The sequence below is a fragment of the Sarcophilus harrisii genome, chromosome 3 (assembly GCF_902635505.1).
Source record: "Sarcophilus harrisii chromosome 3, mSarHar1.11, whole genome shotgun sequence".
In the NCBI taxonomy this organism is placed as follows: domain Eukaryota; kingdom Metazoa; phylum Chordata; class Mammalia; order Dasyuromorphia; family Dasyuridae; genus Sarcophilus; species Sarcophilus harrisii.
Genome location: NC_045428.1, coordinates 1,137,073 through 1,163,458, shown reverse-complemented (window position 1 = coordinate 1,163,458; position 26,386 = coordinate 1,137,073). Strand labels below are relative to the sequence as shown.

At 54.3% G+C, this 26,386-nt stretch overlaps 1 protein-coding gene across 1 annotated transcript in view; it reads left to right on the top strand.

Annotated features, from left to right (window-relative positions):
- Positions 1-26,109, top strand: part of SPNS3 (sphingolipid transporter 3 (putative)) — a 37,607-nt gene extending 11,498 nt beyond the window's left edge. Inside the window, exons 6-9 of the mRNA XM_031957316.1 lie at positions 12,854-12,919; positions 24,418-24,516; positions 25,199-25,358; positions 25,695-26,109. Of these exons, the coding sequence (XP_031813176.1) occupies positions 12,854-12,919; positions 24,418-24,516; positions 25,199-25,358; positions 25,695-25,726 (357 nt within the window). The 3' untranslated portion in view covers positions 25,727-26,109. The remainder of the gene's footprint in view (positions 1-12,853; positions 12,920-24,417; positions 24,517-25,198; positions 25,359-25,694) is intronic.
- Positions 26,110-26,386: the final 277 nt, after the last annotated feature.

Sequence of the window (26,386 nt, the reverse complement as noted above, 5' to 3'; positions counted from 1 at the left end):
TGTGAAGCAGACTGAGGCTGAAGGAGGCCCTTGACCCTTATGGTACTAAATGTCCTCAGATTTCCAGCCCTCCGAGATGGCTTAAACCTTTATGGAGGGCTTTCATTTATGCGGCATCTTTGCTTCTCCAAATATCCTTCCCCTCCGCCCCTAGAGAGTCAGCTCATGCGAAGGACAAGAAACACAAACCCTAAATGGGATGAGACCCCAATTCCCCACCCATGCAGAGCCGGGGGGCTTTTTGGGGGCCAACCAGCAACATCTTTCTGGAGCCTAACTTGGACACAGCCCATGTCAACATCCCACTACTCTCAGTGATCTCCGCAAAGGTGACTCCCATCCCATTTATGCTCTAGTCCCCTCCCTCTCTCGGACCATTCCTCCTCTGCTTTCTTTGAGGAATCATGCCCAAATTCCAACCTTTGTCCATAGGGGCCCAAGGGCTCTGGCCAGGCTCCTCTTCTCTTTTCTTTTGTTCTCTTGGTAATCTTATTAGCTCTGTAGATTTAATGACCATTTTGGTGCTAATGATTTTCTTTTTTTCATTTTATAAATTTTTATTTTAATAGTATTTTATTTTTCCAAATACATACAAAGGTGATTTTCAAAATTCATCTTTGCAAAACATTGTTTCCGAATTTTTTCTCCCTTCCCTCTCCCCACTCCTCCTCCCCAAGACAGCAAGCAATCTGATATAGGTTAAACATATGCAGTTCTTCTAAACATATTTCCATATTTGTCATGCTGGGCAAAATAAAATCAGATCAAAAGGGAAAAAAACTGAGAATGAAAAAAAAAAAAAACAAGCAAACAAACAACAAAAAGATGAAAATGCTACGCTTTGATCCTTATTCAGTCTCCACTGGTTTCTCTCTGGATGTGAATGGCACTTTCCATGACAAATCTATTGGAATTGCCGTCACTTCATTGTTGAAAAAAGCCAAGCCCATCACAGTTGAGATGATGTTCTCTTTGAAAAAAATCAATTTTATTTTATTTCTATTCTAAATTTTTTTTATCCCATTCCTTCTTCCTTACCTACGGAGAAGGTAAGAAATACAAAACTCATTACAAACATGTATGTATATTCACACAAAACAAATTTCCACAAAACATTTTTCCAAATAAATTTATTTGTTTTTAATACACATTACTTTATGAATCATGTTGGGAGAGAAAAATCAGAGCAAAAGGGAAAAACCATGGGAGAGATTAAAAAAAAAAAAAAAAAAAAACCAGAAAAAGAAGTGAACATAGCATGTGTTACTTTACATCCAATCTCCTAGTTCTTTTTCTGGATGCAGATGGCGTTTTCTGTCCAAATTTTTTTGGGATTTCCCTGGATCAGTGAACCACATAGAACAACTGAGTCTTTCCTAGTTGATCATTGCACCATGTTGCTGTCCCTGTGTACAATGAATTCTTGGTTCTGCTTGTTTCCTTTTTTATCATCTCTGTCAATCTGTTGTATATGAGGTCATAGCTCAGAGTTGCTTTGATTTACATTTTTCTAATTAACAAGTTAGAGAATTTTCATATGGCTAGTGATAACGTTGAATTCTTCTGAGAAAATGCTTACTCGTATCCTTTCATTATTTATCAATAGGGGAATAATTCTTTTTTTTTTTTGTAAATTTGACTCAGTTCCCTATAAATTTTAGAAATAAGGCTTTTGTTAGAAAATTTGCTCCATTTCCCCTTCCTCCTGGCTTCCTGATCTTCTCATTTTAGTTACATTTGTTTTGTTTTTTACTTTTATGTAATCCAAATTATCCATTTTTCTCATGTGAACCTCTCTGTATCTTGTTTGGTCATGAATTCTTCCCTTATCCATAGATCTGACGGGCAATTTTTTCCATACTCTACCAATTTCCTTATGGCATCATCCTTTATATCTCAATCATGTTCTCATTTGGAGATTATCTTGTTATGTGATATCTATACATAGTTTTTTGCAAACTGCTTTCCAACAGTTTAAATAGTGGATTCTCGACCCATCAGCTGGGATCTGTGGGCTTATCAAACATTGGGTTATAGTGCTCCTTTGCTTCTGGATATTGTATGCTTAAATCTGTTCCACTGACCACTCTATTTCTCAACTGAGCCCAAACTATTTTGATGATTACAGGTTTGTTGTACAGTTTAAGATCTGGTACTGCAGATCTCCCTTCCTTTTCATTTTGTTTTATTTATTTCCTTGATATTATTGACCTTTTGTTTCTCCAGATGGAATTTTGTATTATTTTTTTAACTCTATAAAGAAATTCTTTGGGGGTTTGATTGGTATGTCCCTGAATAAGTTAATTAATTTAGGTAGAATTGTCATTTTTATTATATTGGCTCAGCCTAACCATGAGCAATTAATATTTCTCCAATTATTTAGCTCGGTCTTTATTTGTGTGAAGAGTGTTTTGTACTTGTATTCCTATAGTTGTTTTTGGTTCTTTCTGGAAGGTAGACTCTTAAGTATTTTATACAGTCTGCAGTTATTTTAAGTAGAATGTTTTTCCTATCTTTTCCTACTGAGTTTGATTGATAATGTATAGAAATACTGATGATTTGTGTGGGTTTATTTTATATCTTGTAAGTGTTAAAGTTGTTAGTTGTTTTGATTAGATTTTTAGTTGACTCCATAGAATTTTCTAAGAAAATCATCATATCATATGCAAAAAGTGATAGTTTTGTTTCCTCATTGCCTGTGCTTATTCCTAATTTTTTTTTCTTGTCTTATTGCTGTGGCTAGCATTTCTAGTACATTACTGAATAGTAACAAAGATAATAGACATCCTTGGTTCTCCTCAATCTTATTGGAAAGACTTCTGGTTTTTCCCCATTACAAATAATTCTTGCTCTTGATTTTACATAGATTCTCCTCATCATTTTAAGGAAATACCTATTTTTGGGGGGGGCTTTCTAATTTTTTAAGAGGCTTTGTATTTTGTCAAAACATTTTTCTTTATCTGTTGAAATAATCATATGATTTTCATTGTTTTTGTATTTAATATGGTCAATTATACTTATAATTTTCTTAATGTTGAATCATCCCTGTATTCCTGTTATAAATTCAGACTGGTCTTTAGTGTATAATCTTTGTGATTTATTGCTGTAATCTCCTTGCTAATGTTTTATTTAAAAATTTTGCATCAAAATTCATTAGGGAAGTTGATTTGTAGTTTTCTTTTTTTATTTTGACTCTCCATGGTTTGGGTTTCAAGACTATATTGGTGTCAAAGAAAAAAAATTGTAGGATGCCTTTTTTAACCTATTTTTTGAGTTAACATAGTAATGAAATGTTCTTTAAATGTTTGGTAGAATTGTCCTGTACATTCACCAGGTCTTTGGGGTAGGGTGGGGATGGGGTTAGGGAATTAATTTATGGCTTTTCCTTTTTCTCTTATCATTTCTTTATCTAAGATAAGGTTATTTAAATATTCTGTTTCCTGTTCTATTAATATGGGCAATTTATAATTTTGTAGGTATTCCTCCATTGCATTTAGATTTTCAGTTTTCATTGGTACATAATTGGGCAAAAGAGTTTCTTAAGTGAAAGGTTAGTTTACCTTTTTTTTCCATTTTGATACTAGCAATACTGGTTTTCTTCTTTTAAAAAAAAATCTGATTACAAATGATTTGTCTAATTTATTGTGTGCTTTTAAAAAAGTGTTTCTAGTTCTATTTTAAATTTGTTCATTTTAGAATTTATTTAGTTGCATGCCTGTTTATTGATATGCTCTTTCTCTCCTTGATTTATGTAAACAGTTAGAGACTTATTTTTTTCCCCTATGTTTTGCTTTGACTGCATCCCACAAATTTTGGTATTTTGTCTTGTTGTGGTCATAATTTTTAAATGAAATCATTGGTTGTTCTAAGATTAGTCTTTTTGCCCACTCATTCTTTATGAATAAGTTATTTAATTTCCACTTAATTTTTAATCTAGACTTCAAAGGCCTTTTTTAGTGGAATTTTTATTACATTTCAGTCAGAATATATGCATTTAATATTTTTGCTTTTCTACATTTTCTAAGGTTTTTATGTACTAACATGTGATTGATTTTTGTGAAGGTGCCATGTACATGAGAAATAGTATACTCCTTTCTATTCCCATTCAGTATTCTTCAGATCTAAGTTTTCATATCATATCTATCTTCATATCTATCATATCTGTGTTTTCTAAAATTTAATTTAGCTCCTTAACTTCTTTCTCATTTATTTTTTATTTAGATTTATGTGGATCTGAGAGGTAAATTGATGATTTCACTATTATAGTTTTACTATTTCCTCCTGTAACTCACTTAACTCTTCCTTTATGAATTTAAATAATATTCCATTTATTGAATGTATATAACCAATTCTGATATTGATTGTCTATGGTACCTACTAACAATATGTAGTTTCCTTGTATTTTTCTTAATTGGGTCTATTTTCCCTTTTTGCTTTATCTGAGATCATGATTATTATCTCTGCCTTTTTGCTTTAACCAAGGCTTAACAGATTCTGCTTCAGCCCCTTATTTAATATACTGTTTCACATATATTTCTTGTAAACAACACATTGTTTGATTCTGGCTTCCAATCCATTTTTCGATTATATGGCTGAATGCATCCCATTCAGATTCAGTTATGATTGCTAACCATATTTATGTCCATCCTATTCATCTATGCTTTACCCTGTTCCTTCTTTAAATATCTGTTTTGCTTCTGACCACTGCCTCCTTTAATTTTTGCTATTGTTTGGTAGTTGTGGTCCTATCTGACTCTCAGTTATCTCATTCAAGGTTTTCTTGGCAAAGATACTGGAGTAGTTGGCCATTTTCTTCTCCAGTGGATCGATTTTGTTAGATAATCGGAGGTTAAATGACCTGCCCAGATTCACACAGCCAGGAAGTGTCTGAGATTGGATTTAACTCAATTCTTCCTGACTCCAAGGCCAGCTCTCTAACCACTGAGCCATTGACTGCCTTTATCCCTTAAGCTACTGTGTAAACTCTTGCAAATCCCATTTATATAATGTATTTTTCCTCATTATTCATCTCCCTTCAGTACTCAATTAGCACATCCTTCTTCCTCACCCTCATATTTTTCTTTTGAGATCATCCAAACATAATAGAATCACACCCAGGCTCTTTGTCTAATTAGATTCTCTCCTAGACTGCTGGTAATAGCAAAGTTCTGAGGGGTTACATGTTATTTACTCATATAAGACCATAAACACTTTAGCTTTATTTGGTCCCTTGAGCATTTTCACTTTGCTTACCTTTTCAGATTTCTCTCCAGTCTTGTATTTGAATATCTTTTCTATTCAGCTCTGCTTTTTTCATCAGGGATGCTTCAAAGTCCTCTATTTCATTAAATATCTATTTTCCCCTTGAAGGATTATACTCATGTTGCTGGGCAAGCTATTTTTGGTTGTGATCCTAGTTCCTTTGCCTTCTGGAATACTATATTACAAACTTATCTTCCTGTATGATGGTGGCTGCTAAATCTTGTATGATGCTGAATTGTTTCTTTTTGGCTGTTTGCATCATTTTTTCCTTGACCTGAGCGTTCTGAATTTTGTCTGTAGTATTCTTAGAAGCTTTAATTTTCCTTTCATGAAGTGACCAGTATATTTTTTTTCATCCTATTTTTCTCCCGGGTTCTAAAATAGCAGGGCAGTTTTCCTCTATAATTTCTTGAAATAGGATATCTAGGCTCTATTTTTGTTCACAGGTTTTAGGTAGTACAGTGGTTCTTATTCCTTGAGATATTTTCCAGATTTTTCTTTATATGAAATATTTCATTTTCTCCTATAATTTTAGTTTTTGGACTTTTTAAAAAGTCTATCAAAAAATGATTTTCATGAAGCCCATATATTGCATTTGGCCAGTTCTAATTTTCAAGGACTTATTTTCTTTAGTGAGCTTTTTTACCTGTTTTTTGTTTTGTTTTGTTTTTTGTTTTTTACTAAGCTGTTGTTAGTTATTATTAAGTTATTATTAAATCTATTAAGATTTCTTTTGTAATTAATGTTTGGTTTTTAAAATCATTTTAGCTCCTTCTTTAGTTCTTTTTTTTTTTTTTTTTTAACTCTAGGAATTCTTTTTGGGCTCTGGCCAGGCAATTTTTCTTTGAGAGTTTATTTGTAGATATTCTTGAGTCATTTTCTTCTTCGTGTTTATGTCTTGAGCTTCTGTGTCATCACAATAGCTCTTTGTGGTTAGGTTATTTTTGTGTTTGCTCATTCTTTCAGCCTATTTCTTGACTCTGGACTTTGGTATTGGGAGCAGCTAACTTCCGGGGAGGGAGGGGATGTCTGGTCTGAGCTGCTTTCAGCTCACTTTGGAGGTCTGCAGCTTTCAGAGTTTTCAAAGGGTGTGATCTGGAGAGGGAGCTGTTCATCCCATTCCTGCTCTGTGCTCTCTCTCTGCAAGCTGGCTCCAATGACATGTGGAAAGTCACTCAGTCACTCAGGAGGTTCTGCAGGCTCAGCTTTCCTGAACTGCCAGCTCCTCTGGTCTCGGTTCCCTGCCTTGTCACTCCACTGCAGGCATATGTGGGGCCAAAGGCCAGTCCTGAGGCGCTGCTCTGCTCCAGGGCTCCCAGCTGCTTAGCTAAGTTTCTGGAATTTGTACTCAGTACTTAGCTGGGCCCTCTTCTTCCTCTCAACCACCCCTACCCACTCTGTCTGTGACCTGGACCTGGGCAAAGGAGGGCAGAGCTGCCAGATGGCATTTGTTCCTGCTCCCACTGCTAGCTCAGGATCTCCTGGGTTCACTTCTGGCCCAAGTGCTTCCTAATGTTCAGTCTCAGGCCCCTTCATTGGCCAAGTGCTTGTTCCCTCTGTGTGTTTTTGTCTCTCTGGCTCTTTCTCTGTCTCTGTCTCTTACTGTCTGTCTCTTTCTCTGTCTTTCTGTCTCTGTCTGTCTTTTCTCCTCTCCTTTCTTCTCTGCTCTGTTTCTCTGTCTTTCTGTGTCTCACTGCCTCTGTCTCCTCCTGTCACTCTCTGTCTCTGTTTCTCTCTTTCTCTCTGTCTCTCTTTGTCTGTCTCTGACTCTGTTTTGGCTTTTCTATGCAGAATTCTGACTAGAGGGTTTTCTAGGTTGTTGTGAAAGAGGTGTGAGGGAAGAAGGAAGGAAGGAAGGAAGGAAGGAAGGAAGGAAGGAAGGAAGGAAGGAAGGAAGGAAGGAAGGAAAGAAGGAAGGAAGGAAGGAAGGAAGGAAGGAAGGAAGGAAGGAAGGAAGGAAGGAAGGAAGGAAGGAAGAAAGAAAAAGAGGTGTGCTGGGCAAGCTAGAGAAAAACACTTCCTCTCACTCTGCCATGTTGGATCCACCGACGCTGATGATTGCTGCCTCTCCATTGACTTCCCGTCTCCCATGTCTGCCTGTCTTTCCGACATCTCAGAATGGATGTCCAGCAGGCCCCTGACCCTCAGTAGGCCCAATATAGAACTCGTTCTCTTTCCCCACCAACCCTTGCCCCCTCCTACCTTCCCTTACCTCCTTACCCCTGGAGCTTGGCAATAACTGCTGCTGGGTCCACCTGCTTCCATTTCCACTTCAGTCATCCTCCATTCGTCCTGGAGTGATTTTCGTAAAGCACAGTCCCCTTCTAAATAAGCTGCGGGCGCTCCCTGTTGCCTCCAGGATCAAATATATAAAATTTGACATTCAGAGCCCGTCCCACCCTGTTTTCCACCTTCCCTGCTTTTCCGCACTCCTCTTTGGTGCAGCGATCCCGGCCTCCCGGCTGTCCCACGGACAGGTCACTCTGGGTCTCAGCCCCGGGCACTCTCGGTGGCCGTCCCCAGGCCTAGAACGCTCGTCTTCTTCCACTCCAGCCCCCGGCCTCCCTGGCTTCCCTCAGGTCCCAGCAGAATCGCATTTTCTGCAGAAAGCCTCCCTCCTTCCCTTTTCATTCTACCGCCTTCCCTCCTTTAATTGCTTTCTATTTATCCTGCACTTAACTTTGGGGGTACACACATGCGAGCTGCCTCCCTTTGGGGGTACACACGTGCGAGCTGCTTCCCTTTGGGGGTACACATGTGCGAGCTGCCTCCCTCACTAGGTCACAGGTTCTTTGAGAGCGAGGACGGCGCTTACCTCTTTCTGTATTCCCAGTGCTTAACACAGCGCCTGGCACATAGTAACTGTTTATTGGCTGAGGTCCCCGAGAAGGGGATTGAATGCCTGGGGCCGACTCCTGGGCGCTCCCCGGGAGACCTCTTGCCGAATTTCTGCCAGCATCTTGGGTCTGCTCATCCACCAGGGCCAAACCTTTCCACCAGTGTGATGGGCGAGCCCAGGGGAATCAAACTCCGGCAGAGACTGGCTGCAGAAGGTCACCCAGAGTCTTGGGGGCGGGCACTTACTGGCCAAAAACTGTGGGGGGATAAACGCTGCCCTGTTTATCTTGCTCCACGTTCCCCGTCCGTGCTTTATCTGGTTCTGGCAGAATCTGCCCTCTCGTACCGGCCTGCCCGGCTCCATCTTGACCACAAGCGAGGCAACGACGCGGCCCGATTAGTGGCTGAAGTCTGAGCCTCTGAGCTCTTAGACACCCCCCACCCCACACACTGACCCGTCCCGGGGCTGGCGTTAGGGGATCCTGCCCCCCCCAAATGCTTGTGGCCCCTAAAGGGTTACTGACCCCGGAGCAGGGGCAGCACGACTCAGGCCGTCCCACTGCGGGGCCGGGGGCTACAAAGGGGCCCTCATCGTGTTCTCAGAGCCACCACCCCAAAGCCCAAAGTGGGGAGTCGGGGGGCAGAGTACTATGTAAGGGACACCCCCAAAGAAGTCCTCCCCATGTATCTTTGGTTTTTCGTATTTGGATGTCTCCCGGGAATCTGGGGGTGGCTGTTTTTGGTTTGGGGGTGACCTGGAAGCCCTATGCATAAGAGCCTGGCGTCAGGTAGGGTATGCCCTTGTCAGGGCAGGACAGCTCAGAATCCTTCCCTGCCCCCCCCCCCCCAGGTGGGGCTAGCACCAAGAGGACCCAGAGCCGTCTGGGGGTTATCAGAGCAGAGATTCAGGGACTTTGGGGACCAGCCCTCCCTCACTTAACTGAAGAAAAGCCTGGAGGAAGAGGTCAGTGGGGGTCCTGAGTGAGGAGCTGGACCGTGAGGTGCCAGATCAGCACTCTGGACAGGGCCCAGTCCAACCCTGGGGCTGCTTCCCTCAGGTACTTCCCTTTCTCTGCGGAAGTACAGGGGCTCACTGCCCACCCTCGGGGGCTCTGCTTTGGGGAGCCCTCCCTCATCAGGGCCCCTGCTCAGGGTGGAGGTCAGGCCCCCCTCAGGAGGCTGGGGCTGGGGGATGCTGGGGGTGCTGGGAAGCAGCTGGCTTGGGAGGGCCTGCAGGTCTGCATCCCAGGCCAGGGGAGACAGCCTGCATGACCTTGGGGAGTGACTCCCCTGCTCTGGGCCTTGGTTCCTTGTCGGACCGATGCATCCTTCCAAAGCCACTTCCTCTCGAGCCTCAGTTTTCCTCTCTCTAAATGGGACGAAGAATGCCCGAGTCCCCACCTAGCAGGGTTATTCGGAAGGAGACAGTAAAATTGTCGCAGGCTGGAGACTGGTGCTCCAGGGTGAGAAGGAGAATTCAGTTAACACCAAGCCAACCTCCCCCATTCTCAGACTGGCACCGGAGCCATGCTATGCCCTTGATTTGCTTGGCACCCGCTCCCTCAATTAGGAGCTGTGGGCAAGCCTGGCAACGGCCTGGCATCCTCTGCCCTCATCCATTCACCGGCTCCCCAGGAGCCATGTGGGCACCTGGGCCCACAGCAGTGCCAGCTGACAGAGGAAATGAGCTGTTGGAGGGAGGATGGGGCTCGTGGTCTGCCTGTCTCTCCTGGCCCGGCCTCTCCTTCAGTCCCACAGTCCCCGGGAGACGGGACTGGGTTTCTGTAGCAGATTTCAGGGCAGAAGAGGCTCTTATTTTGTTTTTCCCAGGAGGGGCCCGTCAGAGGGGACAGAGCCGAGGTGGCTAGGTGCCACCGCCAGGCCTGCAAAGGCTGGTCACGACTCCCCCCGAGTGGGCATCCTGCTTTCTTTCTTGGCAGCTGGGGCACAGTGGATGGGAACCCGAGTTTCAATCCAGCCCCGGCCCCTGACAGCTGCGTGGCCCTTGGCAAGCCATTTCAGCACATTTGCCTCAATTTCCTCATCTGTAAAATAGGGATAATAATAGCACCTACCTCCCAAAGTTGTAAAGATCAAATGGGACGAATCTGCAAAGGCTGGCACAGGCAGGCGCCACAGAATCTGTTGAAATGTCTCCCCGGCCTCCTCCTGGGATCGGTGGCCAAACGCTCTGGACTTTCTCGGTCCCAGGATGAGCAGTAGCTGGGCCCGGGTCTGCTCTGTCACGGGGCCCACAGACTCAGAGCCAGTGGCCCCGACCCGGCCTGGATCTAGGGGGGCTGTCGGGGGCCGGCTCGGCAGTTTCTCGTCTCTGTGACGAGCAGGCCGCAGCCAGGAGGACCCCGGACTGGGGAGAAGGCTGGAGACGGGCCTTTCCCTCTGGCTCAGTAACTTCTGGCCCTTCCCTTTGGAACCATCTCTAAGCTTAAAGGGAACTGGGGCTGTCTGCCCGCTGTAAATTGTGCCCGGTTAGTTAGCGCACCAGAGAGACGCCTCTTGTTCATTTTCAGTTCCTTGGCCAGCCCCCATTCTCCCTATCGAGGGCCCGTTTCTCACATGAAGCCGCGCAAACCGTAGTCCGGCCGAGGTGAATTCTTGAGGCTCTGGAGAGCTAAGCTAACCAAGGCCGCTCCCTCTGAGCCTTCCAAGTCAGGGGGCTCTTCTGGAGGCCGGGAGCGAGGGCGCGCCATGCAGGGGGTCCCCGGCTGCTCCTTCTCTGGGGTAGAGCTGACTGTCCCTTCCAAGCTGGAGAAGGGCACAGCGTGTAAGACTCCTCAGCAGGCGTTGGGATGGAAAGGACGCCAGGGGGAAAGGACGCTGGGACGGAAGGACACTGAGACAGAAGGGATGCCGGGACAGAAGGACGCCAGGACAGAAGGACGCCGGGGGAAAGGACGCTGGGATGGAAGGACACTGAGACAGAAGGGACGCCGGGACAGAAGGATGCTGGGATGGAAAGGATGCCACGACATTTCTCAGTCACGTCAGGGATGGCCGGGCACATGGTTCAGCAGGCTCTGTCCCAACCACACCCCCTGCAAAGTGCAGGTGGAAGCAGATTCCCTGGGCGGGTCCTCTCCTACACAGACCCCATCATGGCGGGAGGGACTCTCCCGGCGTTTCCGGGCAGATGGAGAGCTTCCGCCTGGAGGACCGGGATGGACAATCGGGTGGACAATCCACACGTGCTCACATCTTGCCAGGAGAGAGGCTCCCCTGGCGGATGATGACCCGGGCGCAGAGAGTGATGGGAGAGTGGAGATGAGCCGGATGGGTGCAGGGACTCTGACTGGGACCCCTGACAAAAATCCAGCCTTTGGAGACTAACACTCTCCCAGTGATGGGGCCCGACGGCAGCAAAATGAAGGACAGAGAGTGCAACCCAGGGGTGGCTGGGAAAGAGGGCCATGTGGCCCCCAAGAAGGTGGTCCCTTGTGGCCTCCAGGAAAGTGGCCCCATTGCACCAGTGACTCAGACTCCTTGGGGAGAGGAGGGCACGTGGTCAGAGAGGTCAGAGCCCCCCAGCCCCTGGGGAAAAGGCTTCAAGAAGACATCTGGGTGCCTGAGATGACACGGGTGAGCCCAGCTGTGTGGGGCACTGTGCCCGGCGTGGGGGGCCAGAAAGTGGGCAGCCCGGGTTGCCCTGTGAAGGAGGGATGAGCCCCCATGGAGAGGGGACCACTCTCTCCACCCCTGGAAGTCCTCCCGGCCCTCCATTTCCCCCGGGGAGGCTCGGCTCTGGTCCCGAGGATGCTGCAACGTCTCGGATGTTTGTCCAAGACCCACCTTAGTCCCGCGGCCGAGAAGGGCCTGGAAAACCCGTCCTGTCACTTCAGGGCCTCACCCATCCTGTGTTGGCCAAGACCGGGCTCTCGGTGACAAGAGCCCGGCTGTTCTGGAAAAGCGAGTCCGCCCCCAAGGGACAGAGGACAAAGGCTCCCGCCTCTGTGGCTACTGGGAGGAATGTGCCAGGGCCCCTCCCGCCGTGTGACCCAGGAAGAGCCCCAGCCCCAACCTCGGCTCCGGTCAGGGGCTCCCTGGGGGCTCGGGCCTCGGGGAGCTCATCCCTAAAGGGGGATGACGGCGGCTTCCACCTGAGCTGGTTGGGAAGGCCAAGTGAGACTCTGTGAAGCGCTTCTAGCCCCCACGGACTCTGTGAATGCGCTAGAAACACTAACAACCAATCCTCCTCTGGGCAGTGGGGAAACCGGCTGACCCCTGACCCCCTCCTGGCCCGAGGGGCGCTGGGAGGGGGGGGAAGGGGAGGAGGCAGGGCTTTCTGGGATGGCCGCTCAGAGCCTTCCCACAAATGGACAAGGAAATAGTTTGCCTTTTAGGGGAGGAGCAGGGGGAGGGTCCCAGGCATGTGGGGTGGGGGTGGTCTGGGAAACCTCAGGGGGACCAAGGAGGTGGGGGAGGGGGCGGGAGGGGGCCAGGGTTGGGGGCTCTCAGGAGGTGGGCAGCAGGGGGGTCGCTCCCTGCTTTCTCACTGGGTTGGAGGCGCAGGGAAGCGGGAGGCCTCTGAGGCTCCAAGTTAGGATCCTGACCTGGGATGGCCAAAGCTTCCCTCCAGAACCCAAGGGGGCTCGGAGCCGGCTGGAGCGGGCAGGGCCTGTCTAAGGTCCCACAGTCTGGGCCAGTGAGGGCGTCCTCTGGGGGTCCATGACACCCAAGGGCAGAGGCTTCTCCTGTGGAGAAAGGACTGAAATGACAGTAGCTTTTCCCTCCGCAGACCTTCCTCGCCCTTGGGGAGCTCCTTCTCTCTTTCAACTGGGCCATTGTCACCGACATCCTGCTGGTAAGTCAGCCGGGGCTTCAGGGGCTGGGCCTGGGGAGGAAAGAGCAGCCAGGGGCTGGGGTGGCTCCTCTAGGGGCCGGGGTGGCTCCTCCAGGGGCCTGGCTGGCTCCTCCAGGGGCCGGGGTGGCTCCTCCAGGGGCTTGCCGCATGCTGGCCCTGGGTCCTGGACATGATGCTACAGGGCGGGGAGCAGGGCTGGACACAGCCCTGACTGGGCACAGGCGGCCAGGAGTTCCGAGTCCTCCGGGCTGCTATGGAGGCCGGGTGTGGGGTACAGGGGTATCAAACCCCAAATATCCGGGGGCTCCGGGACCCTCCCTGTTTCACGGTGTCTCAAGGCCATCTGGGGGCTCCAACCTCCCCAAATCCAGAGGCAGCCACAGCGGGAGGGTGCTGGGGGTTGGCGGGCCAAGTCCTGAGGCGCGGCCATGGTGGGCTCAGCCAATGGGCTCCCTGGAAGGAGTCAGTGAGGAGGGGGGGGTCCCGGGGGCTCCTTCTCAGGACAGAAACGGCCCTGGGCCGGCTCTCGTGCCCCCCCCCGGCTCCGCCCCCGCCTGTTTGGACTAATTCAGGCCTTTGCGCCGAGGGCCCAAAGCCACGAGAATCTGGGGCCTTGGTCGCCCTCAGTGCCGCGAGGGGCTCCCCCCCCCCCCCGGGGAGGAGGGCCAGGGGAGGCGGGGCTAGCCAGGCCTGCATGGGAGGGAGGTCCCAGCTGAGCAGGCTTCTGAGGTCCAGCCCTCCTTGGGAAGAGCCGGGGAGGGGGTGAGCGGCGCTTGGGGCCTGCTCCGGGATGGGCGCGGGGCGGCTGGAACCTGGGGGATGCCCAGAATCTCCACGTCCCAGCCAGCGGGGCCTCCTGTGGGGCGTGGCCAGGGCGGACAGCGGCCCATCCGCCACCTGCTCCCTCGAGGACAGCGGGGTCTCCGTCAGGGGTCTCTGTCAGAGCTCTCGGCGCTGGCTCACAAAGGGGCCTCGGGTCTCCCCGGGAAGAGGTGGGGGCGGCCCAATTCTCGGGCTGGGAGGCGCCCCCTCACTGAGAGCCACAGGCTTGGGCTCCTCGCCTGCTCCCCACCACGGGGTCTCCAGCGTGTAGGCGGCCCCCCCCTTGGAGGCCGGGTTCAGCCTCTGTCGGGGACGCCTTTGTCAGCCCCACAGGAGGCCGTTCCAGCAGCCTTGGCCCCCCGCTCCCCCTGGCCGGGCAATAGCGGAGCAGGCGGCTAGCTCCCATCTGGGGAGAGCCCCGGGGGCTGCTCCCGGGCCGGGGAGAGGAGGGAGCGCCCGCTCTGCCGGGACTGAGAGTGCCAGAGGGGCAAGCCTGAAGCCCCCAGCCAGTGGCAACAGGAGTGGCCGGCTGGGCTCTGCCCTCCATCCCTGGCCCTCCTCCCCCGCCTGGCCCAGGTGTAGTGCTTCTATTTCAGGCAGGCTGGCAGGCTGGCCCGCCTGCGAGGAGGAAGGGACCTGCTGGAGGACAGCTGCTCTCCATGCCATCCTGGCGGGGAGCAAGTCCTTGAGAGGGCAGGGAGAGAGGCAGGAGCGGGGAGGGGAGGAGCCGGGTCACTGAGGGAGGAGCATGGGGGCAGGGTTGTAAGGGGAGGCTGAGCCTTGGGAAGGAGAGGGACTGCTCTCTGAGGCTGGGGGAAGGGGAAGGTCACTGGGGAAGGAGGAACCAGCCACAGTCTCCAGAAGGAGGGGGCAGGAGGCTCTGCTCTCAGTGATGGGGCGGCTGCGGGCACTGAGCTGGAACAGCCCCTGGAGAGGCTGAGGAGCTCAGGGAACAGATTGTGGGCCAGCCAGAAGGCCCCGCAGAGAGCCTGTGCAGTTATGGGCTGTCGGCGGGGTTTATGATCCCCTCTAACAAACACAGATGCTCAGGAGGAGCCGGGGCTGGGGCCCAATGGGAGGGCCAGGCAAGGCCAAAATCATCGGAGGCCGAGGGCCAGAAGGAGCGACCGCTGTCTCAGGGCCTCTCACATTCCGGACATTCAAGGACCACTGAGTGACTCCTCGACCCGGGTGCAGAGGAGGGGGCTCCTGGGCCAGCGTGGCCAGCACCAGCATGGGCCGGTGCCTTAGGACGGACCCAAGGAGTCCAATGGCCCGAAGGCCTCTGAAGAAACTTGAGACAAACAAGTTCCTAGAGGCCATTCGGTTCAAATCAACAAATGGAGGCCATTCCAAGCCGGGAGAGTCGGGTTTGCCAATGGAAACGGGATGGGAGCCACAGGACTCTTCCCTTAAGTGGAGCTGGGCTTGCCCTCTCTAGGGAGAAGGATATCCGTATAGCAAATGTCACAACAGAACAATTGACAAGTGCCCAGAAGTGTCTCAGGGATGGCCAGCCCTCCCCAGAGTGCATCGCAGGGACCGGAAAGGGACCGGAAAACCTTCTAGGGGTTGGGGGAGGGGGAGCCCGTGGCGCGGACCGTGTCCTGCTGCTTAAGAAGAACCCCAGAAGTCAGAGAGACCATCTTCCAATGGCGAGAAGCTGGAAGCCAGACGCGTCTTGTGGACTGGCAGGCGGTAGCCTCCAGTGGTCTTGATAAGCTGAGATGATCGTCTGAATCTATAAATAAAAGAGGTTTTTAATAAATCTTAGACATGAATTTAAAAATCAACTGCTCTCTGCTTGGGGAGGGGGAAGGGCGGCTGGCTTCACAAAGAAGTCTTGGAGGAATAGACGCTCTCGTTGAGAATCCAGGGAGACAATTAAGAAAGTCGGGATTCTTTATTCTAGAATTAGTCTGGAAAAGGGGGAGCTGTGTGCGCTGTGCAGGGTCCTCAGCGGCGCTCCGGAATGAGGCTTAGAAGGCACGTGTCAGGGCCGGCAGCACCCAAGCTCTATGATTCCCTTGTGATGGCGGCTCCCTGAGGCAGCCCCAGGGAGGGCAGCCCCGACAGGTGCCCCCGAGATTTAGACCAGTACGTCCAAGGAGGAAGGTTGCTTTGGGGGCATTGGGAATTTGGGATAAAGCGTTCGCATTGTTGGCAGTTGTTTGGGAATTCTGCTCAGAGAAAGCTCGGCCTCTGGTGTTTGGTCCCGTTGCTCAATAAAGTTCTGACACCATTGGGAACGGTTCATTTAGACCCGGCATAGAAGTCACAGCAGTGCTCCCGGGAGCACAAATTCACTTTCAGAGACTGACGGGCAGGCGTTGTCACACGCTTTCAGTTTGATTCCACGGCTGAATGCTTTTCTTGACTTTGTTCTAGTGTTTGCACTTTGGGGATAAAACCTTGCCTTTGGTCTGGATATCGCAAGGCAGTTTCTGCTCCCTCTCCAGGCAGCCCTCCCGAGAGCCGGTGAAGCTCCCAGAGCCGGATGAGTGTAAGGGGGGCTCACTGTTGCAGTCGTGCCCTTCCCAGGTCCTGGACCCTTATCTGGCCTGGATTTTCATCCTCCCGATAAGTCATTTTTCCCAGTTGCACCAGCCTCGTGGTCAAGGTAACAAAGGACGTTTCCTTCTCTCTAACGGCCCTGCAGGAGGCTGCCTCCTCCCAGGCCTGGCACTCCTGAGCCTGTCATTTGCTCTGCATGTCTCTTCTGGCACCCCTAATTATAGCTCTGATCTGATGTTCTCTGCCCTAATCAGAGCACATCTGGAGAACACTCAGGCCCACAGCTTTGTTTTCATCTTCTTTATTATTATAAAGCCTTTTATTTTCAAAACACATGCACAGATAATTTTTCAACATTAATCCTTGCGCGGCCTTGTGTTCCCAATCTTCTCCTCCTTCCCCCACCCCCTCCTTTAGATGGCAAGTAATTTAATACGGGTACACAATTTGCACAATTCTCTTGCTGCACAAGAAGAATCGGATCAAAAAGGAGAGAAATTGAGTAAAAGTGAAGAGCATCAAAAAGAGAACGTTATGTTGGGATCCACATTGAGTTCCCACAGGCCTCTCTCTGGGTGTGGATGGCTCTCTTCATCACAAGATCATTAGAAATAGCCTCAATCATCTCACTGTTGAAGTGGGCCACGTCCATCAGAATTGATCTTGGTATAATCTTGTTGCCGTATGCAATGATTTCCCGGTCCTGCTCTTCTCACTCGGCATCAGTTCCCGTCAGTCTCTCCAGGCCTCTGTGAAATCCTTCTGCTGCTCGTTTCTTATAGAAGAATAATCTTCCATAATCTTTATATACCAGAACTTGTCAGCCATTCTCCCACTGATGGGCACCCACTGGGTTTCCAGTTTCTCGTGGGCCCACGTCTTAGGAAGGGCATTCTGAGCCGAAATATGTCCAAAGGAGAATGCCCTGGATGCTAGAGGGACTTGAAACATGTCATGTGAGGAGTTGTTGAGTAAGGTTTTTTCCAGAGAAAGAAGGTCCATGAAGAAGGTCCGGTGGCCTTGGAGGGGTCGAAGCTCTGTTTGAGACCCACCTGAGAATGCTATTTGTCTGACTGTCTGAAGGACCGTTCCAAAGAAGAACCAGTCTTGTACCATTTGGCTCTGGAAGGTTGAACCGGGACCAAAGGGAGAAGGAGCAGAGGCCACCTGAGACTTCTGATCAGGAAAAACATCCCATAATGCAATGGTCCCCAAAGGGGAACACGCTGCCTTGGTGTGGGGCCGGATGGGCTCTCCTCCTGCCCCGGAGCCATCCGGGGCTTTTCTGGCACTTTAAGGAGGACAGAGTGACTCACACAATTATTTTCTTTTTCCTTGCAGCTACTTTACTCCATTGTCCCTGTTTTACCCGTGAGGAAACACAGGTTCAGGCAGTGATGGGTGCAGGGTCCCGCAGCACATGTGGCAGTCAGTGACTGCTGTGCCCCTCGGTGCAGGGGACTCTCACTCCGGGCTGCCCAGCCTTGGTGACCCCAGGGTTCCTTCCAACGCCGAGGTCCTCGGGTGCTGAGCGTTACGGACAGTCTCGGCTCTTGCGGACAAGGTTCTAGACTCGGCTGATTTCCCAATGACCCGGCGGCCTCCGCGGCAGCCGGCGACCCGTCCCAGAAGCGGCGGGGGAACTTGTCTGCATATTTTAGCACAGAATTAGCACCACTGACAACTTGGCGGGACTTTAACACCACATTAGCACGATTAACAACTCGCAGCTATTAGCGTGAGAGCTGTGGAGGCGACGGCTCCGCGGAGTTAATGACTCCGTCCTTTCCATCCGTCCTCGCCAGGTGCCGCCTGGCTCCCGTCTGGGCCGGGGCGGGCCGCGGGTCATGGCTGCGTTTCCGCTGGTGTCCAGACTCGCGTGTGCTCGTGTTTCGTGGGACTGAGTCACGTCAGGGGGTCACAGGGTGGGGAACCACGGGACCCGGAGCCTAGAACTTAACCCGCAGGGTGGCAGGACCTCGGGAAAGAACCATGGCACGGTGGGACTCTGGGACTAGAACCTCGGGAGCATTCCGGGACTCCACAGTTCTAGAGCTGGAAGGGCCCTTCCCCACGTGCTTCTCGGCCCCTCCGCTTCACGGAGGCCGATGCTGAGGCTCGGAAAGGGTAATTTGCCCGGGACCCCCCAGGTTAGCGGCGGGCAGAGACGTGGCCAATGGCTCCCCGGGCAAGCAGGGAGCTTGAGGCAGGGTGGGGGGGAAAGCCGAGCTTCCAGCGCGGGAGATGGGACGTGTGCGGACTTTGGAGGGAGGAGAGGAGAGATGGAACACCCAGAAGCCGGGATTTGGCCGATCCTGTCCTCGGGCACTGGTGGGGAGGGGCTGGACCAGACATCTCATTGGCCAACTCCCTCTCCCACCAGCCGGACCCTGACTCTGGGTTGTAGGCCTGGAGCACTGTCCGTGGTGCTGAGAGCGGAGCCACTTTCAGGGTCCTGCCTTCGGGTTGTGTCAGCTGGGACTCAGACTCTTAGGACCGAGCCCTCGACCGTGGGGGGGGCCACGAGGGCTGCATCGGGGGGATTCCCCTGTCGGGGGGGCCACGAGGGCTGCATCGGGGGGATTCCCCTGTCGGGGGGGCCACGAGGGCTGCATCGGGGGGATTCCCCTGTGGGGGGGCACGAGGGCTGTGCCGGGGGGATTCCTCCTTACCCTTCTAAGTCGGGGTGAGCAGATAAGCTTTGATCTCCCCGGAGCACCTTCTGCCAGCGCCAGGCAGCTCTCCCTCGCGGCGCCGAGAATTCGGGGGGAAGGGGGGAGCTGGGTTTCGCCTCAGCCCCCCCTCCCCCGGCCCGGCGCCTGGCAGACAGCGGATGCTTAGCACGCGTTTGTTGGTTTGTTGCTGCAGCTTCTGTCCGGTGGGAGGGGAGCCGGGAAGGCCGTCCGCAGGTGGGGGGGGCACATTCTTCTCCGGGCCTGGGCTGACCCGGCTCAGGCATTTACCCTGGCTGAGTCATTCCGCCCCTGGCGGATCAGTTTCCGCGTGTGTGGAGTGGGTACGATCCCGCGCTCCCGCCCCTGCTTCTGGGACTGCCGGGAGCCACGTCAGGCTTAAAGCAGCCGCCGGGGTGATACGTGGTGGGGGGATGAAGCGAGCTCGGCGGCAGGGCCGGAATTTCCTGTGTCCCACAGAGTCTCCCTCTCCGGCTAGGGCAGGCCGCGTGCACGTGGGGGGCTTCCTGTGCCGGGGATCGGGCCGAGGGCAGAGGCAGCCTGCGATAACTCACGGGCTTAAAGGGGATGCCCTGCCGGGGGAGGGCCGCTGGGGAAGGCGGGATTTGAGGCAAGTTCCCAAGGAGACCCGGATCCTCAGAGGCACCTTTCCCCCGGGCCTGGGCAGCTTCGGATCGGTCCCGGGCAGGACAGAGGCAGGGACAGAACAGGCCTTGAAGATGCTCCTCCTCGAGCCAGCTGGGGCTGCCCCCAGACTCTGTAAATCTGTGTCTACCCTTTAGCCCAGAAATAGACTCAGGCCAGGCCTCCGCCCAGAGAGGTTCTCAGAAAGGGGGGGGCAGGATTGTGCACATAAATATTTACAGCGGCTTTTTGTGGTGGCGAGGACTTGGAAACTGAGGAAATTCCCGGCAGCCGGGGACTGGCTGGGGACTGGCTGGGGACTGGCTGGATGAGCTGCGGTGCAGGGCGGGGGTGGGGGGCACTTCTGCGCTGGAAGAGACGCTTGCAGGCTGCGTTTTAGAAAATCCTGGGAAGACTTATATGGACCGATGCAAAGTGAGGTAAATAGAACCGGGAGGACGTTCAGGAGTAAGTCATGCTGTGCAAAGATCGGCCGTGAGTGACTTACTCCCAACAGCACAAGGGGCGGAGGCAATCACAAAGTGCTCCTGGGAAAGGGTGCTGTCTGCCCAGAGAAGGGCCCGGCAAAGTTCGCCAGGGATGGAAGCAGACTCGTGCTCTTGTTGCTCCTTATTTTCTTTCTTTTTTTGGTCTGTTTTCTTGGACAACCTGACTAAGGTGAAGCTGTTCTGCATGCACAGATGCGACCTTTGGACCCTGAAAGTGGCTCCGCTCTCAGCACCACGGACACCACGGGCTTGCCTTCTCAGGAGGAAAGATGGGAGAGAGGGAGGGAGGGAACCGAAACGCTTACAAACAAGACTTTAAGGATAGTGTGGGTGTAATTAGGAAAAGCTCTAAATGTTTGAAACAAAGGAAAGAAAATTATGGTTCTGGACAGATTCTGAGGAAAGGCTTTGGCATTGGGTTATCTGAGGAGCGAAGGAAGCAAAGGAAGCGAGTGTATTTAATCTGGAGAAGATTGAGGGCCCATCACGGCAGCTTTGGGTATTGGAAAGGGTCAGATTAAGAGAAGGGATCAGACTTATTGTGCCGTCTCCAGAGGCCAGAATCAGTGGGGGAAGTAGAGGGAGGAAGGACTCCAAGAACTCAGGAGAACTTCCGAGCAGCCTCCGTGTAGATTGGGAAGAGGCTGCTTCAGGAGGGCCCAAGCCCAAGCCAGCAGAAGTCTTCAAGGGCTGGAGATGGGGAATATGCAGGAGAGAACCTTGCTCGGTTACAGTCTGGACAGGGTGTCACCCAGGTCCCTTTAGATACTGAGAGTCACTTAAATCACACACCTGGGCATCCTCAGCAGTAAAACCATCATTTTGGCGCAGCTGTCACATAGCGGGGCAGGAGCTGTTCCTATAAACTTGCTCCCAACTTGGAGTTTCTAACAATTATCCTTTAAAAGGGGGCAAAGTGACCAAGGAAGGGCTCTCTCGCCTCTGGGGAAGAAGTCGAGACCCGCCTCCCTCCCAGCTGCCCCCTTCCCACCAAAACCCTTCCATCCCGGTTGGCTCACCCCCCCAGGGACTGAGGACCACCCCCCCATCTCAGTACCCCACCTGGTGCCAGGCTGTGGCCAACCCTCTCCACCCTCGGAATCAGGCAGGAACCACGCCGATGAGTTACCCGGAGGAAGCTGAGGTGGGGGAGGAAGTGCTGAAAGTGGGCCTCCCAGCCCAGTCCCGCCACGGTCTCCCCCTAGGCCAGAGCACAGGTCTCCAGGTCCTGGCAGGAGGGTTTGGCTCTGGGTCCACGTGTAGGGAGAGGCCGACTGAGCCCTTTAACAATCCCCAGGGGTGGCACCAGACCCCTCCGCCTCTGCATTGTCACCCGTAAGGTGGAGGCGTGGGTCACGTGGCCTCCGAGGTCCCCCTCACTTCCAGCTCTGGGCCCCCAGCGCCAGCATTCCACTCAGAACCCCCAAGGCTCCCCTTAATCACCACCCCGGGGACGGGCTTCCCGCCGCTTTGCTCTGGGAAGCAGCTCTGGCCCAGGAGGCCGTGTGAGTGACTGCAAACGGCATCTCCGGGCTCCGAGGGGAGCCCTTGTGGGGCGCTCCGGTGGCTAGCGGGTGCCAACTACACGCACAGAACACGCCGGGCCCGTAGGCAGAGCTACCATCCAGGAGGCAGCAAGACTCCACTTCTTCAAACCCACGTCATTATCCCCGCCGTGTTCCGTTCCCCACTCAGTGCACACCTTGTTTCTTCAACCTGTTATTTCGGGGTGTGTAATTAGCCTCCATCTGCTGGCGACAGGAGTGGGCTGCGGCGTCTGGGGAGGAGGGGCTGCTTAACCCCTTCCTGGGGGGCTGAGCCGGTGAATGGGGAGGGGGCCCCGAGCTCCCCCTCCCACGCACCCAGGCATGAGCTTTGGGTGGGCAGTCTCTGAGGAGGGGGTTCTCAGCAGGCGGGAGCCCGAGCGGGGCCCTCGGCAAGGAGAGAGGAGCTTCCCTCTCCGGGGAGGCTCTGGGGCCCCTGGAGCCCCAGTGGGAAGGGGTTCAGGCAGCCCTCTCTGTAAAGTCCCAAGCAGGATGAGCTTGGGGCTGCTTAGTCCAGCTGCAATGGAGCTTGGGGCTAAGGAAGGAAGAGACCAGAGGTCAGGGCCCTGGGAGAGCAGAGCCCTCCTGTTACCCGCCCCAGACTGTTACCTCCCCCCATGCTGTTTAGCCTCTCAACCGTGTCTGCCAGTGCGGGGGAGAAGGGTCAGGGCAGCCGTGTCCCGGGATAGCGCCTGCTGCCAGCTGCCTGGTGTGGGCTGGGCTCGGCGCGGGGCACTCCTCCCTGCGGGCCAGGGAACCGGCTCAGCGTGTCCGTGGGGCTTCCTTTCTCAGCAAAGGGGCTAGACTCCCCCTTCCCTTTGGACAGAGCGGGATCTCCCCTAACTTACATTGTCTGCGTCACCGGGAGATACTTCTGGGCCTCCTCCTTCACCCTGCCCCCCCTTAAGGTGTGTCCCTGCCCTCTGGGCTCCCCCCTCTCTTTCTGCATTCCAGCCTCCACACCTAGGCTGGGCTGTTAGGGAGGGAGGGGAGGGATGGGTTTGTGGGAACCACTGGGGAGCAGGGGGGCCCGGCGGGGGGGGGCAGGGATGGGGCCCAGCGGGGCGGGGCAAGGATGGGGCCAGGTGGGGGGGCAGGGATGGGGCCTGGGGGGGACAAGGATAGAGCCTGGCCGGGGGGCAGGGATTTGGCCATTTGGATTTCCAATCTTAGACTTCCTGGCAGGGACACTTAAGTCCATCCGTTTGTTACATGGGAGATCGTAGTGGCGAGGAAGCCCTCTTGGCCTGTGGGATCTGTGGAGCAGAGCACGGGCAGAGCCAGCTGGGAGATGGGGACCTGGGGCATTAAGAGAACAGAGTTCAGTCCGGGGGACAAGGGGAAGCTTTGCCTTTTAGGGTTTTTAGAAGCTCTTTGTGGGCTCGGCTGGAGATGGGCCTTCCGGCATCGCGCTCCTCCCAGCCCGGGCGCCACTGATCGTCGGGTCCGTGGACAGATTTCTGGGGTCTCTGAATGGGGAAAGTTGCAGCTTCATTCCAGGACCACTGGTTTTCTCTTCGATTGTTTGCATTCCACGTCTAAATTTTGAAATGTGACCGCGAGACTCCCGAGGCTTTTGCCGGATGCCGGGGGACGCGCCCTCCAAGAACACCCGCCCTGAGTGGGATCAGCACCTGAGGGAGGGCGTGGAGTAGAACTGAAGATGTTTGGGGAGGTGGAAGTTGTCTCCAAGGTTACAAACCTCCAGGAGGAGGGGAAGAGCATGCGCTTGACAGAAGCGGGGGCGGGGGGGGGGGGCTGGATGGATGGGGCTCTAATGTTTGAGGCGCTTCTGAGCCGTCCCACAGGAGTCAGAGCCCGGAGACTGGGGCTCGGGTCAGAGATGAGGGCAGGACGTGGGAAGGACAGGGAAGACCCATGGGTCCATGGGAGCTGATGAGGTCACCCCGAGGCAGAGAGAGCCAAGGGAGACCAGGACAGAGCCTGGTGTAGGTGGGACCCACAGGGAGGGGCTGGGCTGGGACCCAGAAGGAAGCCCGAGGAGAAGAGAGTGGGGGAGAGACAGTGGCTGGCGGGGTCCCAGGCTGACCGACAGCCCCACCTCTCAGCTTGTGGGATGTTTCCCAATGAGGGCCACCGCTCCTCACTTCTTGTTTCTCACAGTTCTATGGTTAATTAGGTGAATACACTTGGGGGAGGAATGGGGGATCCATTTTCTAGAATGACCCCTTATAAGGGAGGGGAGGAGGTGGGTCAGCAGTGCCGGGTCAGCAGGGGGTCCAGCTGCAAAGCCCCCAGATCTCCTCCTGGCCGGGTATGGAGAGACCCGGGCTCCCTGACTCCCAGCTCCTCCTCCTCTTCCTCTCTAGCCCAACCACTCTTAGTGTGGCTCCCCCAGACTAGAGCCTACAGTGACTCCCTGTTGCCATTGGGTCAATGCCAATCTCCTTTCCTAGACTTCAAGGTGCTCCCCAATCATGCTTTCCTCTGCCACGGCCCCGTTACTCTGCCCCCTTCCACAGCCCCCTTAGTCTGCCCCCTTCCATGGCTCCCCCAGTCTGGTTCCCCCCTTAAGCTTGGCCAGCGGTTCGGGAACCCTCTGAGCTTTGCTGCCACCTTCATCCCACCCTTGCACACGGCATCTCAGCCGTTCGGGGCCCAGGTTTGCGATTCCTCCGTCAAAGTCCTGCTTGCCCAGGGCCCAAGGCCTTCCCACGCCCTCTCTGCTCTGGGCGGCCGTGGCAGGCCAAGTGGGCGCCCACCTGAGGGGGCGGGGAGCGGGGGGGCTTTGCCAATGCCCCCAATGGACGCTGCCCCCCTCTGCCCCTCAGTCCGTGGTCGCCCCCAGCCGGCGAGGGACGGCAGGAGCCCTGCAGATCTCCGTGAGCCACATCCTGGGAGACGCCGGCAGCCCCTACATCACGGGACTGGTGAGGACTCGGGCAGGGCGGGGCTCGCTTTCTGGAAGAAGCAGAGGGCGCTTTCCTGCCACAATGTTTCTCCAAGTAGGGGCAGAGACCCCGCCAGGCGATGAGCGACCAAGAGCGCAGCGGGGCCCTCGCGGTGGGGGGGCTGGGGGGGGCGAGGAGCTGCTTTGGACGTTGGGTAAGAGATAAACAAGCGATACCCACGGGACACCTTGGACATTTCAAGCAGCACCTGGTGCCGGGGCCTGGAGCTCAGGGGGACTTGGGCCCCCGCTCAGGCCTAGGAGTCCTCTGCCTAAAGATGTGAGTGGGCCCAAGGGAAGAGATCCCCCTGAGAACTAGCAGCGGCAGAAGAGGGGGGGCCCAGGGCCGAGCCGAGGGGGTTCCTGCGGCTGAGCAGCTGGGGAAGGGTCTGGGAGAGGGAGCCAAGAAGCGGCGGCCGGGCCAGAGAGAGCCGGGTCGGAGAGAGCTGGGCCAGGGGAGAGCCGGGCCGGGGAGAGCCGGGCTAGGGCGGGAGAGCCAGGCCGGGCCAGGGAGAGCCGGGCTGGGCCGGAGGCCGCCTCCGAATCGTGCCCAAAGCTAGTGGCGGACTGTGGGCAGCCGCCAGCCCGGGCGACAGTCCGAGGTGCCGGGGGCCCTTGGAGGGCACGGTCAGGACATCACCAGGGCTCCTTCTCTCGGGCAGGTGGCCAGCGCCCTCCAGGAAGTGCATGGGGACTCCTTCCTGGGGCTGTTCCGCAGTCTGCAGTCCAGCTTCTTCATCTGCGCCTTCGTGGGCGCACTGGGCGGGGGCTGCTTCCTGGTGACCGCCCTGCACATGGAGCGTGACCGGCCTTGGGCCCCAGGTCCTGACCCTCCCCCCTTCTGGCTCCAACGTCCCAAGGCCCCCTGCCCCCCAGCTCCCCTCTCTTTAGAAAGGAGGAAGCCGAGGAAGGCTGGAAAAGAGGGGGTCTCCTCAGACCCCGTGATCCTGGGTCCCAGTGAGGGGAGGAGGCCTGAGCTTCCCCTCCTCCTCCCCCCCCCCCCCCCCCCCCCCCCCCCCCCCCGATCCGCCCCCAGGGGCCCTTAGGGAAGATGGGCTGGCCCGTGAGGCTGGGGGGGGTCTCCCCTCCCCGGAACATCCCCTGGGGATCCTCGGCTGCCTTCTCCCCACCCTGAGGGCGACCTCTCTGTCCCCACAGCCGCCCAAGAGGCCCAGGAGCCCCCAGCGTGACGATCTCGGCCCCTGTGGCCTTCACTCCTCTCTGGCCCCTGCCCGACCAGACCCTCCGAGACCCTCCGAGACCCACCGAGTGAGGAGCGAGCTGGCCGGGAGCTGTCCTCGGAGCTGACTGGCCAGGGCCCGTTGGGGGCTGGAGGGACAGGGGGGCCTGGAGAGCTCTTTCTTCCAGCCCCGGGCAGCCCCTGGCGGGGCCTGTCCCGGATTCAGGAGACCACGGGGCCCGGAGCCCTTGAGAGATAATAAAAAGGCAGCTTCAGTTCTGAGTGGGCCTCGCTGGGGGGGCGGGGGGCGTGGGGACCCCAGCGAGCGCCCCCAGGCTTCCTCGCTTGGTTGTGAGCTCGTTGCGGCCTCCGCAGCCCTGGGAGTAGGTGGGAGCCTCTCACTGGGAAAGGGGCTGCTGTGGGCAGGGGAGGGATGAGCCATCTCTCATTTGACTCTGCGGGAGCCCAGGGAAGGGGGCGGCTGCTCACCTGTGCCTTGGGGCTCTTTGACCCCTCTAGCCTGGGAAATGTCAGGGCTAATCCTCCAGCTCAGGCCAAGTCTGGATCCCTTCTTCCACACAGAAAAGCCCCAAGTCAGCCTCCCAGAGGGTCCCCCTGTCTGGCTCCAGAGGAGTGTCCTTCCCTGGCTCTCCCTCGGGGGGTATCTCTC